General features: G+C 46.8%; 1 protein-coding gene across 1 annotated transcript; it reads left to right on the top strand.

Annotated features, from left to right (window-relative positions):
- The first annotated feature begins 1796 nt into the window (after nt 1–1796).
- RUSF1 (RUS family member 1) lies at nt 1797–13219 on the top strand. Its single transcript, XM_081165914.1, is given in 15 exon segments — nt 1797–1915; nt 1917–1995; nt 4087–4164; nt 4471–4585; nt 5506–5551; nt 6113–6145; nt 6774–6879; nt 7590–7691; nt 7811–7881; nt 8069–8253; nt 8653–8710; nt 9345–9415; nt 10901–11059; nt 12277–12354; nt 12913–13219. Coding segments are annotated over 15 exon segments (1338 nt in total). The 5' UTR covers nt 1797–1853; the 3' UTR covers nt 13008–13219.
- Nucleotides 13220–13298: the final 79 nt, after the last annotated feature.

Raw genomic sequence — 13298 nt, forward strand, 5'->3', positions numbered from 1 at the left:
TACTAGCACTGGAAAAAGCCAGCCAGAAATAAGAAGAGTAACTTTTTAAAGTGAAAGCTTGCCTCCATCTCAAATTCTGTATGTAGCTACAAGTATTGTACAAATATGGAAGGGCTTTAGGAATTCTTTTGTATGTATTTATTTTACAGCATTTCTGTGCTGCTTTTTTTTGTATAACTCACACAGCCCCCTCATAGAACAAGAAGAGATTAAAACAAAGTCGAGTGCTGGGGTCCTGATGAGGGCCAGGAGTTTCTTCTGAAGTCACTTGTTAGCCAAAAACACAAAGCAGCTCAGAGCTGTTGTTGCTTTTTAGATACCACAACTTTTTGGTCCCTGGAGAATCCTGTTTCTAAGATCCCATCCACAAAAACAACTTCTTATATATACAGATCTTAAATTTTCCATGTGTGTGCTAAGCAAAGTCAAACTCAGATAATGCAAAAATGAAAGTAGCTCCCAACTGTCACTTTTCTTGGATTCAAGTGTAGAACTGGATCACTAGGATATTGGTTTCCCCTGTTCCTTTACCTATCCCAACCCTGCTTGCCAGAGATAATACAACCTTCAGTGACAAGAGCAAGTTGCATCTATTGAAAATACAGCACCCCCTCTCAATATTATTCTCTGGCTGCATTTTGGTAAAAAAGACTACTTGATGTGATGTGATGTGCAAGGCAGGTACAAATCAAGTAGCTCGTTGTTGTTTAGTCGTTTAGTCTTGTCTGACTCTTCGTGACCTCATGGACTAGAGTATGCCAGGCACTCCTGTCTTCCACTGTCTCCTGCAATTTGGTCAAACTCGTGTTAGTAGCTTCAAGAACACTGTCCAACGGTTATCCCCCATTGCACCTTGCTAATTCAGATGGAGAGCAGCAGATTGTATGCATAAACGTTATCCACTTCTTTTTTAAAAAATTAATCATTGTGGGTTTTATTGCCACGGCATGGGGTGGTGATGGCTGCGGACTTAGATTGCTTTAAAAGGGATTCCATAAACTCGGAGAGAAGCAGAATTCTATGGATGGTCATGACAGCAACTGCAACGATGGAGGACCACATTTTCCAGTGCTCCTTGGAACCGGGGTTGCAACTCCTCCCGTCGTTCCTGCTGGAGCCTCGGGGTTTCCGGATTGCTGGAGGTGCTTCCCGGAGGACGTGGCTGCCTATTTCGTAAAGGGGGAAACTGTTCCCTTTCGCGTGCAGTTTTCACCCCTTTCCGCCCCGTTTCTCTCCAGCTAAATCCCGCGCAGTAAAGAACTGCTGCGTCAGCTGGGAACGAACCAGCTCCAGCCCCGCAACAGAACGGAAGGCGCCCCCTTTCTCTCTCTCCCCCATGAAGCCCCTGTGCCTTCAGCGGTTGCATGCCAGGCAGCAATTCCCCCTTGCAGAGCTTTCCCCAAGTCCACGCTGGGAAAAGCTGCTGCCAAATCTGTGTACTGTACCTCTGCAAGCGTTTTGCCAGCGATACCTTCGCGGATAAGACTTCACTTAAGAACCTGGAGATGGGGTATTCTGGGTGCGTGTAAATATGCATTTTCCACCCCCGCAAAAAAGGCTTTTATTATTTGTTTAACAGAAGTATTGTGCTACCGAGCGCATTAATTGCGGTATAACTTTTAATCGATATCATTTGCCAGCTGGCATCGTAATCCTAGTCCACAAAACCTTACTCCGTAAGATATTTGTTAAAAGAGTTTCCACAACCTGCAAGATCCTGCGCCGCTGTTGCTGCTGCAACAGATTAATATGGCCACCCCTCCGGATTTACTTTTTCTTCCCAAAGAAGCAAATACTGTACTGTGTCTTAATAACGAAGGAGGACAAAGTTTAGGGAGAGGAAGAGGCACTCAATGCCACCCAAAACTACAGCCCCCATGGTCCCTTGCAACTATCCCCCAGCATCCTCTGCAGCCCTGGAGCAACCGAGACCTGCCACTTGGCGAAATAGCTCTGGGCGCTGAGCGGGTGGCGCCTGGACGGCGGCTTGCAAAGGTTAGGCTGGGCTCGGGGTGGCGGTGCCATGCCAAGCCCCGGAGAAAGATCCGGGAGCCAGCAGGCATTGGCGTGCGTGCTTCTGTGAGAGCTGCCAGTCAGGAATCACTGCTGGGGAAAGCTGGCTTCCGGACGCGTCCCCCGTACATTCTTAGAGCTTAAGTGACAATATCTGTATGTATGCCCAGGAGCTAGGTGCAAAAGGGGGTTGGGTTGCCTGTGCTGAATACTTGGGGATTCCCTCTGTTTATAGTGTTGTAGGATGCACGCGCCTTTAAATGTGGAAGGTTTTTGTTTCGTTTTGTTTTTAAGGCAGCCAGCATCTGAAAACGACTTAGCTGGGGCTTTTGGGATAGATCAGTTGTGTCAGTAAAGTGGCAAGCTGTCTTGAGTACTTTGTGCAAGCAGTGTAATTTACTGGTTTTATTTAGCAAAATTTATATGCCGCTTGATTCTGATACGACCTTTAAGCAGTTTACAAGAAATATTAACATTATCAATAAGGCCAGTGATAAAGCAAATAACTGTAGCATTTATAATATAATTAAAATCAGCAGTAAAAGATTAGAGCACATCAATGTCTACATGTTGTCTGGTAGGCTTGCCTAAACGAAAATGTTTTAAGCAGAGGCCAAAAGAGAATACTGGGAATTTCCAGGAATTTCTGGGAATTGCAACTGTGAGGGGAAAAGGGGTCTCCTAACTACTCTCAGGATGCTTAGCAAACTACAGTTACTAGGATTCCTTTGGGAAAGCCATGACTGTTTAACGTGGTATGCTACTACTTTAAATGTACAGTGCAGGGGGAGCCCTTATCAGAGTTTAAGGACACATCTCAGTCAGGAGAAGGCATGGCTGCCCCGAGGAGAATCCCAAGGGCCAGGTAGAAAGGCTTAGAGGGCCACATCTAGTCCTTGGACCTGACGTTCTCATGTCCTAACGTATGCATTCCTATTCACATACTCTGTTTCTCAAACGCAAAATTAACAACTGATTAATAATACTGTGTGTCCTTGACAGCTTAGGAGCTGCTTGAGATATGACCAATTTGGGGGTTCAGCCGCTTTGTATGGAAAGTTATGGCTCTCTCAGTACTCAGCACTACCGGGCCTTGCCTGATGGGAGGCTAGACTGTATTCCAGACAGACCTCAAAATCAAGGATTCCGTTCACTGCGGGAGATCTTCATGGTGAGAAAACAGCTTCTGTTGGTTTCTCCTGAATGTTGTATATGCGAATTATTATTATTTATTAAATTTCTCTCTCTGTGTGTGTGTGTGTATGAGAGAGAGTGTGTGTTTGTATATGGACACACACACACACACACACACACACACACACACACACACAAACGTCCATTGTCCCTTTGTGTTTTTGCAGTACAGATTTAGCAAAGTGGATGGAAGGACTGTTTGGTGATAGTGGTTTAGGAAGAAGATACTGGAGTGATGGGATGAAGGATGCCTTGGTGTGTATTGGTGTGTGTGTGGGGGGGGTGGGAGCAGAAAGGGATAAGTGATACCAGATGCATCATGGACGCTGCATGATTTATGTTTCTGAAGAAGGGAAATTGGTTGGGAACAGATGTAGGACAGAATTTGGGGGTGATGTGTTATCTGTCAGTGGGAGTGAGGGCTGCGTATTATGCCAGGTTGTGTCTTGGCAAGAAGGAGGGTAAAGAGGAAAAGAATCCCTGACTCTTAAAAGGTGTTTTCAAAATGCTCAGCAAGCAAACCCTCTTCCCAGCAAACTCTGGTTATTGTGGCTCTGGGAGGGGAATAAGCATCTTGTAGCAGCTCTCAGCACCACTAATAAACTACAGTTCCCAGGATAGGATTCTTGGGGGAAGCCATGACAGTTAAAGGGGTATCATACCGCTTGAAACATATCGTGTGGCCTTAAGGGTGGGCATAAAAGGCAACGTATCTCTGGGACGCAAGAACAATGCTCTTAAAAAAATAAAAGATGGGATGGGGATGAGAGGGGAAACGTGTGGCAACAAGTCCGAAGTACTCCAACAGTCAAAATGGATGTGTCTCAGTGGTCGTGAATTTAGAAACAATGACAACAACTTCTATTCTCTTTCCTGCAGTTGGTCTTCCTACCCCAGGGTTATCCTGAAAGTGTGAGTTCAGACTACCTGGCCTACCAGATTTGGGACACAGTGCAGGTGAAGGCTCTATTCTCCATCCTGGGGGGGCAGGGGTGGGGGTGGTCTGCTTTTCAGTGGGGTGATTGGTTTCCAACATCCTGCTCGCCCTCTTCATTATCAGAGGCTGGAAAAAGTGAGGGCATCAGTTCTGTGGAGGGCATTTTTTTAAAGGAAGTATTATGGCTTGGATGAAACTGTGTGGTTTGAGGCAGGATAGGCTATCGAAGGCCCAAGGGAAGGTCTCAAGCTGGTGGTTAAGTGGGGCAAAAACCCTCCTCTGTTCTGCCCTAACTGCTCCCCTCTCTTTCCCCTGCCCCAACCCAGGCCTTTGCCAGTAGCATCACAGGGACTCTAGCCACCCAGGCTGTGCTGAAAGGGGTGGGAGTCGGGGATGAGGCTTCAACCGTCACGGCTGCCACTGTCACTTGGATCCTGAAAGGTGGGACTTGCCCTTCTGTTCATCCTCTTGCAACTTTTCCTCTTCTGATCCTTTCCCACAGTTAAAAGTAGCACGAGGTGCTTGCTTGGAACTTTAAATAAATGCTTAAAGGTAAAGGGACCCCTGACCATTAGGTCCAGTCGCGGACGACTCTGGGGTTGCGGTGCTCATCTTGCTTTATTGGCCAAGGGAGCTGGCGTACAGCTTCCGGGTCATGTGGCCAGCATGACTAAGCCGCTTCTAGCAAATCAGAGCAGCGCACGCCGTTTACCTTCCTGCCGGAGCAGTACCTATTTATCCACTTGAACTTTGAAGTGCTTTCGAACTGCTAGGTTGGCAGGAACAGGGACCGAGCAAGGGAAGCTCACCCCGTTGCAGAGATTCGAACCGCCAACCTTCTGATCAGCAAGCCCTATGCTCTGTGGTTTAACCCACAGCGCCACCCGTGTCCCTAAAAAATAAATGCTTAGTAAGCATTTAAACAACACTTAAATTACTGGTGCCCACAAAATCAAACCCAACTACATTTAGGAACATCAGAAACAGAAGGGCTAGCAGTATAAACAGTACAACTAATGCAATAGAGCCCATGGCTGAATGTGGCCTAAGTTTCGGCAAGCGGGGGGGGGGATGTGCCATGTAAAACTGCTCCCTCAGAGCCTTTCCCCAAATCTGTTCATCTTGATTTGAACCCAGAACCACTCAGGTTAAGGTGACCCCCTCAGCACTGTTCTCCCTTTTCCAGTTCATTCCTCATCTTGCCAGCAATACAGTCTCTATCCCACTCCAAAAAGAAGCTCTTGTAACTTGCAGATTCAAACTGTGTGGCGAGCCAGCTTCCTGTAACCTCCAGTCTCACGTGGACCAGTTGCCCCTTTGTGGCAACCACTGATGTCTGCTCTCTATCCCTTCTTCCTCAGATGGGACTGGGATGCTGGGCCGAATTCTCTTTGCCTGGAGTAAGGGGTGAGTCCTGCTTCCGCCCTGTGTTGTTGGTGCTAGTGGGGGGTGGGGAGGAGGAAACGTGCAAGGGGGGGACTGTTCCTGTTTTATTTGTTCTAGTGCATTGCTGGATCAGGCCAAAGCCCCATCTAGTCCCACCCCTGTTCATGCAGTGGCCAATCAGATGCCTATGGGGAACCCAAAAGGAGGACCTGAGGGCAACAAAGGGTCCCCCCCCCACTTGAGATTTTCTACCCCCCATGAACACAGAGACATGCTGCCTCTGGCAGCAGAGATGGAATAGAACCATCATGGCTAGAAGTCATTGCTACCCCACTTTTCCTTCAAGGTGGCACACATGATTTTACACCCCCTGCCCCAGTTTTATCCCTACAACAATCTTATGAGGTAGGCTAGGCTGCAAGGGGGGGGGGCTTCATGGCTGAGGGGGGGGGTCTGAACCTTGGTCTTCTGCCCAGTTCTAATCTGACATTCTGACCACCGTCTGTTTTCCGAGTTTGATCTTTAGGTGGCCCTGTCCTTCTCCTCCTTCTCACATTATCCCATTTCCTTTTTATCCACCAGAAGCAAACTGGACTGCGATGCAAAGCAATGGAGGTAAAGAGGGGTGTTTTGACCCCAACTTCATAGGTGTCCTCTCTAGCTGCATGTCTAAAATTGGGTACAAATCCAGTACTTTATCACCAACTGTACTTTCTGTTGGTTCATTAGCTAGGACACTTTTAGACATATGTTCCAGTTGGAAGGACAGTTTATGGCTTTGCTTGAGTGCTAGTTTTGGTTTACAGGCACACATATGTGGCCATCCATAGTATGATAAGAAACAAGACCAGTAGTAGCCTTATTTGGTGCGCGTTTACTTATTAATTTCACTGATAGCTCCAACTGTTTGAAATACGTTGAAATATATGCCTCTCTCTCTCTGTGTGTGTACATATGTATGTATTAATATTATTGACTACCGGGGAGTACAATAAGGGCAAAATGTGTTTGCGTTTATTTTATTGAGTTGAGTGATTTCAGGCCATGTTTGTAATTGTTTATATTTGTGATATAAAATGATTTTATAACACCAGTGCCACATTATTTCAGTTTGTATTGTATGGATATTTAGATTCCAGGTTGTTGGTAATTGCATTTTTGTGGGTGTTGTGCTTAGACACCTGATGGGTCAGTGTTTTCTCTTTGATTGACATTTAATACACCCCCCCCCAATACCTCTTAGGCTCTTTGCTGATGTCCTGAATGACATGGCCATCTTAATGGAGATCCTGGCCCCAGCATTCCCAGCATGCTTCACTCTCATTGTGTGCATCAGTGGCTTCTTCAAGGTAAAAATAAATAAATGAGGAGGGATGGAAGTTGGCTTGGTGAGATGCTGGGATAATTGAGATGTGAAACTGGAGTGGAACTTGGCGGGTATAATGGGTGAGACATTTATTGTAAGGCATAGCTGTCAACTTTTCCCTTTTCTTGCGAGGAATCCTATTCGGAATAAGGGAATTTCCCTTTAAAAAAGGGAAACGTTGACAGCTATGATTGTAAGGTCACATTCACACAATATGTTAAAAGGACTGTGGTGCCACTTTAAACAATCGTGGCTTCCTCCAAAGAATTCTGGGACCTGTAGTTTACCCTCACAGAACTACAATTCCCAGAGTTAACTGGGGATTGGCTGTTAAACCACCCTGGGAATTCTACTCTGGGAGGAAAATCAGGTTTTTTTTAAAAAGAACTCTCCACACCCTTAACAAGCTACAGCTCCCAGAATTCTTTGGGGGAAGCTACAGTTTAACCTGGTATCATAGTGCTTTAAATGTATGGTGCAAATGTGGCCTAAGGCTTCTGTGAGCCAGTATTGGGACAAAGCTTGGTGTCCGTTTTCATCCTGATTTTCCTGATGGGTTGTGGATAGCCCGGGGGGCTGAGGAGGTCATGGTGTCATGTTCTGTCGTTTGTTTGGAGGAGTATGTAGTTGTGTCTGTGTGTGACCCACATAGCTTTCTGTTCTCCTTCCACCTCCATTTTCTCTCTGCTCCAGTGCATTGTGGGAGTTGCTGGAGGGGCCACTCGGGCAGCCCTCACCATGCACCAGGCCCGGCGGGACAACATGGCCGATGTTTCGGCCAAAGATGGAAGCCAGGTGAGAGTGCTAGGGGGCATGGATGGAATGAGGCATGCGTTGGCCAACTCTTGTTAGGGCTGTGCAAGGCCTGAGGCCTACCATTTGCCTTCTGGTGACGTCCTCTCTCGTTTACCCAGGAGACCCTGGTGAACCTAGCTGGCCTCTTCTTCAGTCTTCTCCTCATTCCTCTTGTAGCAGACAATCTCCGGTGAGTGGAAGGATGCTGCCTCTCTCTCTCTCTCTCTGCGTGGCAGGTAGGGAGGTGGGCTGTGGAAGAGTCAGGTTTTACAAGGATAGAAGGAATGGAAGTGTTTGGCAGGGGCCACTGAGGGACAGAAGAAGGTCCTTTCTTAGGTGAGTCTTTTCTCTGATTTGTCTGCTTCCTTTCCCTTCAGCCTCACTTATTCCCTCTACGGCCTCTTCACTGCCTTGCATCTCTACGCCAATTATAGGGCGGTACGATCCGTCTGCATGGAGACCCTCAACCGTGCCCGGCTCCGCCTGGTCTTGCGGCATTTTTTGCAGCGGGGTAAAGTGCTGGGACCTGCTCTTGCCAACCCTCAGGAGCCTCTGGTGCCAGGTAAGGAGCCTCTGGTGCCAGGGGGAAGGAGGAGTGGTGCCGCCTGAGAGCTTTGGCCATGCTCATGCCATCCGTCTCCTCTTCTTCCCTCCCACCCCATCCTTTCGTGGGAGAGGGAGACCATGGAACTGACAGTCACATTATGTCCCAGGTCAGAGATGGGGAGCCAAATTGCTGCCCTCCAGGCCTCTCTGTATGGCTTGCTCAGCTCTCCTGAGTGATACCTCCAGTTGTAGATAGTCTAAAACATCTGAAGGGTACAAGGTCAGGGAAGGTTTTGCCAGCATGTCTGTCACAGTGGTGACCTACCTTGGTTTTGTTAACACGGTGGGACTTCAGCAAAAGGCCCTCAGGATTGCATCCTTAAAAACCCGGTGGTTTTTCACCCCCCATGCCTAGGGTTTCAGCAGGAGCTCAGGATGAACCTTGGGACACCACTCCACACTGTGGCCTCCAGGTGAGTAAGAACTATCAGGTGCCCCTTTAACCCTCCATTCTCTGGAAGATAATTTGTTCCTAAGCTTGCCGTTTCTTGGTGAAGCTTTTCAACCCACTTACTATAACTAAAAATGTCCAGGTGCATGACATAAAAATGATGAAAGCAATAACAATAACAATCGAATAAGATTTCCTAGAAATCTGGTTTAAAAACAAAAAAGTACATATCCCGAATTAAACTGAGCAGTGTACAGAACAGAGAAGTAAACATGTAAGAGTCCAGGACAGGTTTGGATAAGCGGACTTTTGAAAGTGTCACAAAATCCTTGAGGAGAAGGCATTCCAGAGGGTGGGAGGCGATCACTTCCGCATTGTTGCCAAGTGACAGTGTGTAAATATAACCTGGAAAAGGTGTCTATAGGAATTTTAAAAGTAACGTAATTAAATTTTTAAAAGTAAAAAAACCTCCATGCATTTATTTTACTGAAAGGCAGGCTTCTAGATGCAGCCTGTGGTCCCAGGGCCTAAACTTATTCTTCCTGGGTGCAGAGGAGTCCCAGAGGTTTGTCTTTCAGATTGAATTTCCCATCCTGGCCACGGTGCGCCTTCATCACTTTTTGGCATTCATGAATTTCTCTTCCAACTCCAACCAGAGTTGCAGATTTCCAGAAAGCCCTCGAAGGGAACGCCACAAATCACTTAATCTTCTTCAACCGAGCAGCAGGTGGGTCCGTGAGAAAGTTGCATATATGAAGTGTCTGGCTATTAAGAGTGCAATACTAATCTTGTCTACTCTGTTGAATTCAGTGGGGCTTACTCCCAAGTAAAGGGGGTTAGGATTGCAGCCTAAGGCATGAGTGAAGTTTCCTAGCAATGTGGCATGAAAAAGAGAGAGGTTGCAAATGAGTTTGGGTTGTTGTTTTTTAATTTCATACATATATCCTTTTTGCATCACATTTTTTATTTTGTATCCCCCCGCCCAATTACTAGATTGTTGTATTTTGATTACAGTCTGCCGCGAGCATATATTAATGTAGAAAGGTGGGGTGTAAACTGGAGTAGCAGAAGCAATAACAATAGAGATGGATATTTCAAGGGGCAGCGAAGTTTGGACCATAAACTAAAGTTACCTGTTTTTTAAATTGGTCCTGAATTCCCAATCCCAGTTGACGGCTTCACTCTCTGCCAGAGTAAAGGCTGGTCTGGATGCAACCTCTGGCAGCAGATTTGGGGTCCTAGCAGAAAGGTGTGTCAGCATGTGAGAATACTGAGCACCATCGTGGCTGTGAGTCCTGGAAAACCTGCTGCCTGCCTTACAGACCTTACAGGACTGACTCCAGCTACAAAAACTGCTGAACACACTCTTAGGCTGTGATATTGCTTAAGTTGGGTTTTTTTGGTAAGTTAATGGTATTGATTTCTGCATCTTTATTTTTAGATCTTATTATTTATGTGGAAATTGTTTCAACTTGGTTGTGTACTTTTTTATGTGTTTTATTTATTGTTTATTACTTTTGTTAGGGACGCAGGTGGCGCTGTGGCTAAAACCCAGTGCCTAGGACTTGCCGATTGCATGGTCGGCGGTTCGAATCCCCGCAGCAGGGTGAGCTCCCGTCTTTCGGTCCCAGCTGCTGCCCACCTAGCAGTTTGAAAGCACCCCTAAGTGCAAGTAGATAAATAGGTACCGCTTTATAGCGGGAAGGTAAACGGTGTTTCCGTGTGCTGCGCTGGTGCCGGCTCGCCAGAGCAGCTTCGTCACGCTGGCCATGTGACCCAGAAGTGTCTCCGGACAGCGCTGGCCCCCGCCTCTTAAGTGAGATGGGCGCACAACCCTAGAGTTGGACACGACTGGCCCGTACGGGCAGGGGTACCTTTACCTTTACCTTACTTTTGTTAGGTTTGCAGTGGTGTAAATCTTGTCACGTTGTAAGCCACCTTGAGCACAGTTTTAACCAGTGCTTCCCCCTTAAAAAAACATTTAGGGATACTCTCATTTTGACTCAAGAAAATCACCATTTGATAGTTCAAATAAGGAAAAATAAATACAGTAAATGGACAAAAGTACAAAGATTCACAAAACGTTTAGGGGTATGTGTACCCCTGTGCCGCCCCTGCCCCCCGAGAAAACACTGGTTTTAAGTATGGAAAGGCGGCATACAAATAAAACGATGACGATGACCTTGCCCCACCTCTCTCCCTCCATCCCCAGGGACTGTCTCCATTCTCCTACACCGACTGGCAGGCAGCGTGGATGTAATTAAAGCCTGCACTCACGCCTTCCTGCTGGAAGTCCTGCTGTACCAAGATGTGGCAATGTCTGCCTTGGGGGAAGAGTCTCTCCTGAATCTGCAGCGTAGGCTTCGTGAAGGTGATGAACCAGGAGGGAAGGGGAGTGGGGAGCAGCTACAGCTCAGTGGGGTGGGGCACACAGCTTTCCCCTTCAATTTCTGGCATCTCCACTTATAAGACGGGTGAAGAATCTTACCCTCTTACCCTGTGGAGAGTGGCAGGTGGGCCCAGAGCCAAAAGTGGGCGGGACATCCTTCTTGTGTCTCTTTTTCCACGGCCCACTTCCTCACCCCCCCCCATTTCTGCCCTTTGGGCCACCTGCATGAAATCAGGTTGAGGACTGTGTGAAATCAGGCAGAGGGGTACATGGTGGTGCAGTGTAGTGGTTAGAGTGCTGGACCTGGGGGAGCAGGGTTCAAGTCCCCACTCAGCAAGGAAGCTGACTGGGCTACTTTGGGTCAGTAGGGTTGTGGATGAGGATGAACTGAGGAGGAGGAGAACCTCGTACACGACCACATTCTTCTTGGAAGAAAGCGGGGCGGGGAGATAGAAATATATTAATAAAACAACATTAAAACAGCTGTCCATCCGAGGCTTAAAGGATATGACTTAAAGTGTTGTGTCAGGGAACTGACATTGGAGCGAGAGGCGAAGGGGAGGTTCCCAGATGATGCTGGCGAAGGACCCAGCAGCAGGGGGAGAAACAGCTCAGTAGAGGGGGAAGCCAATCAGCGCAACACCGGGGATAAGGGGAGGCAGACGGGGGAAGTGGAGAGAGGGCTCCAGGACTCTTCACTGGACATCAGTGAGGAGAGCCCAGGTCCTCCGCTACCCACGCCTTCCCTGCACAGAAGACTCCCGCGCAGTGAGAGGAGGAGGAGACTGGGTGTCAAACAACTTTTATGTTGGAAGAGGTTCAAGAAACGCCCACTGACGGATTCTGCCAGTGACTGAGGCAGCCACGATGAGAAGGGGCTGTCCAGTCAGAAAGTTTTAACAAGACAAATTAACTGAGAAAGGCACCAGTTTACGCACGAGTAACTCATACCCATTACAGGTTGGGAAGGTGATCTTTCTCTCTGACATTTTTAGAGAGAGATTTTCCCCTTCCTATTGGGCTGCTCTTCGATAGTTTATTTTATTTGCATTTATAGCCCACCATATACTTAGAGTATACTTAGAGTTCAAGTGTGAACAATGTACCCATTTTAATATGCTGTGCTCTTTTCTTGGTGTAGCCCTGCCCAGGGAGGATGCTCTGATTTCCTTCTTTTTTTTCTTTTTGGGATCATTCAGAACCTGAGAATAAGGACAGCACTGCGATTTCTGAAACACATCAGCTGTTGGACAAAATATTTCCCAAATTCCTGGCAGGTATGGTGGGGTCGTGATATAGATGCTGACCTTTACTTAAAAAAATAATAATTCTGAATGCAGCACTGAGCAAAGCTACATTTCCACGACCAGTGTAAGTTATGAAAATTAGGTAAGTTATGAAAATATAATAGTTTTGCATCTAGCTGCTTGTTTAGCTGTACATAATAATAAGATTAGTATAATAGTATATTAATTAGATCTGGGGAAAGGGAATCACTCCTGTTAGAGCCTCTGCTCAGATCCTCTCAGAACTTTTATTAGGCTTTGCCCATCACAGATTTTCAACTTAATCCTAAGGAGTGGAAACTTGCTTTCCTTTAAAAAGACTGCAGAATTTTTTTATGATTTCTCACGCTGTTTCTGCTTGCAAGAATCCTCCCCTCTTCCCCCCCCCCCTGAAAAACCATTCAGTCCTGCTTATATTTCACCCTTCTGCATTATCCTGTATCAGAGAGGTAGGAGCAGGAAAGTGTAGGTCGAGAATTAATTGAATGTATAGTTACAGCTAAACAAGACTCCCTTCCTTTCACTTTGGACCCACCCGTCTCTTCCAAGGATTGACAGCAGCAGGATGGGTAACAGACCGGAACCTTCTGGGCCCTGATGAGTGGCGCATGGATTGGACCATCCCTGAAAAGAAAACCCTTTAACTCCAAGAGACGTTTAACATGGCGACTTGCTAAAGCCTTGGAAAGAGTGGATGGCAGAGGTGCTGTCTCTGCCTCACGTGGGGTTGTCAGAGTTTTTAATGCCAAAATGGATGGGAGCGCAGGGTACCTGATGTTGGGATATGAGTGCTCACCAGCTGCTCGCCCTGATTTTTTGAGGGTGAGAGGGAAACACAAAAATAAACCCTTTTTTTATAAACGTTAAGTTTAAAAGTGTTTCTTCTTTTCCATTTTGTGTGTGAAAATGTTATATATGTGCATGTAGTAGTTTTG

The sequence above is a fragment of the Podarcis bocagei genome, assembly GCF_964188305.1.
Source record: "Podarcis bocagei genome assembly, chromosome: 13".
Classification (NCBI taxonomy): domain Eukaryota; kingdom Metazoa; phylum Chordata; class Lepidosauria; order Squamata; family Lacertidae; genus Podarcis; species Podarcis bocagei.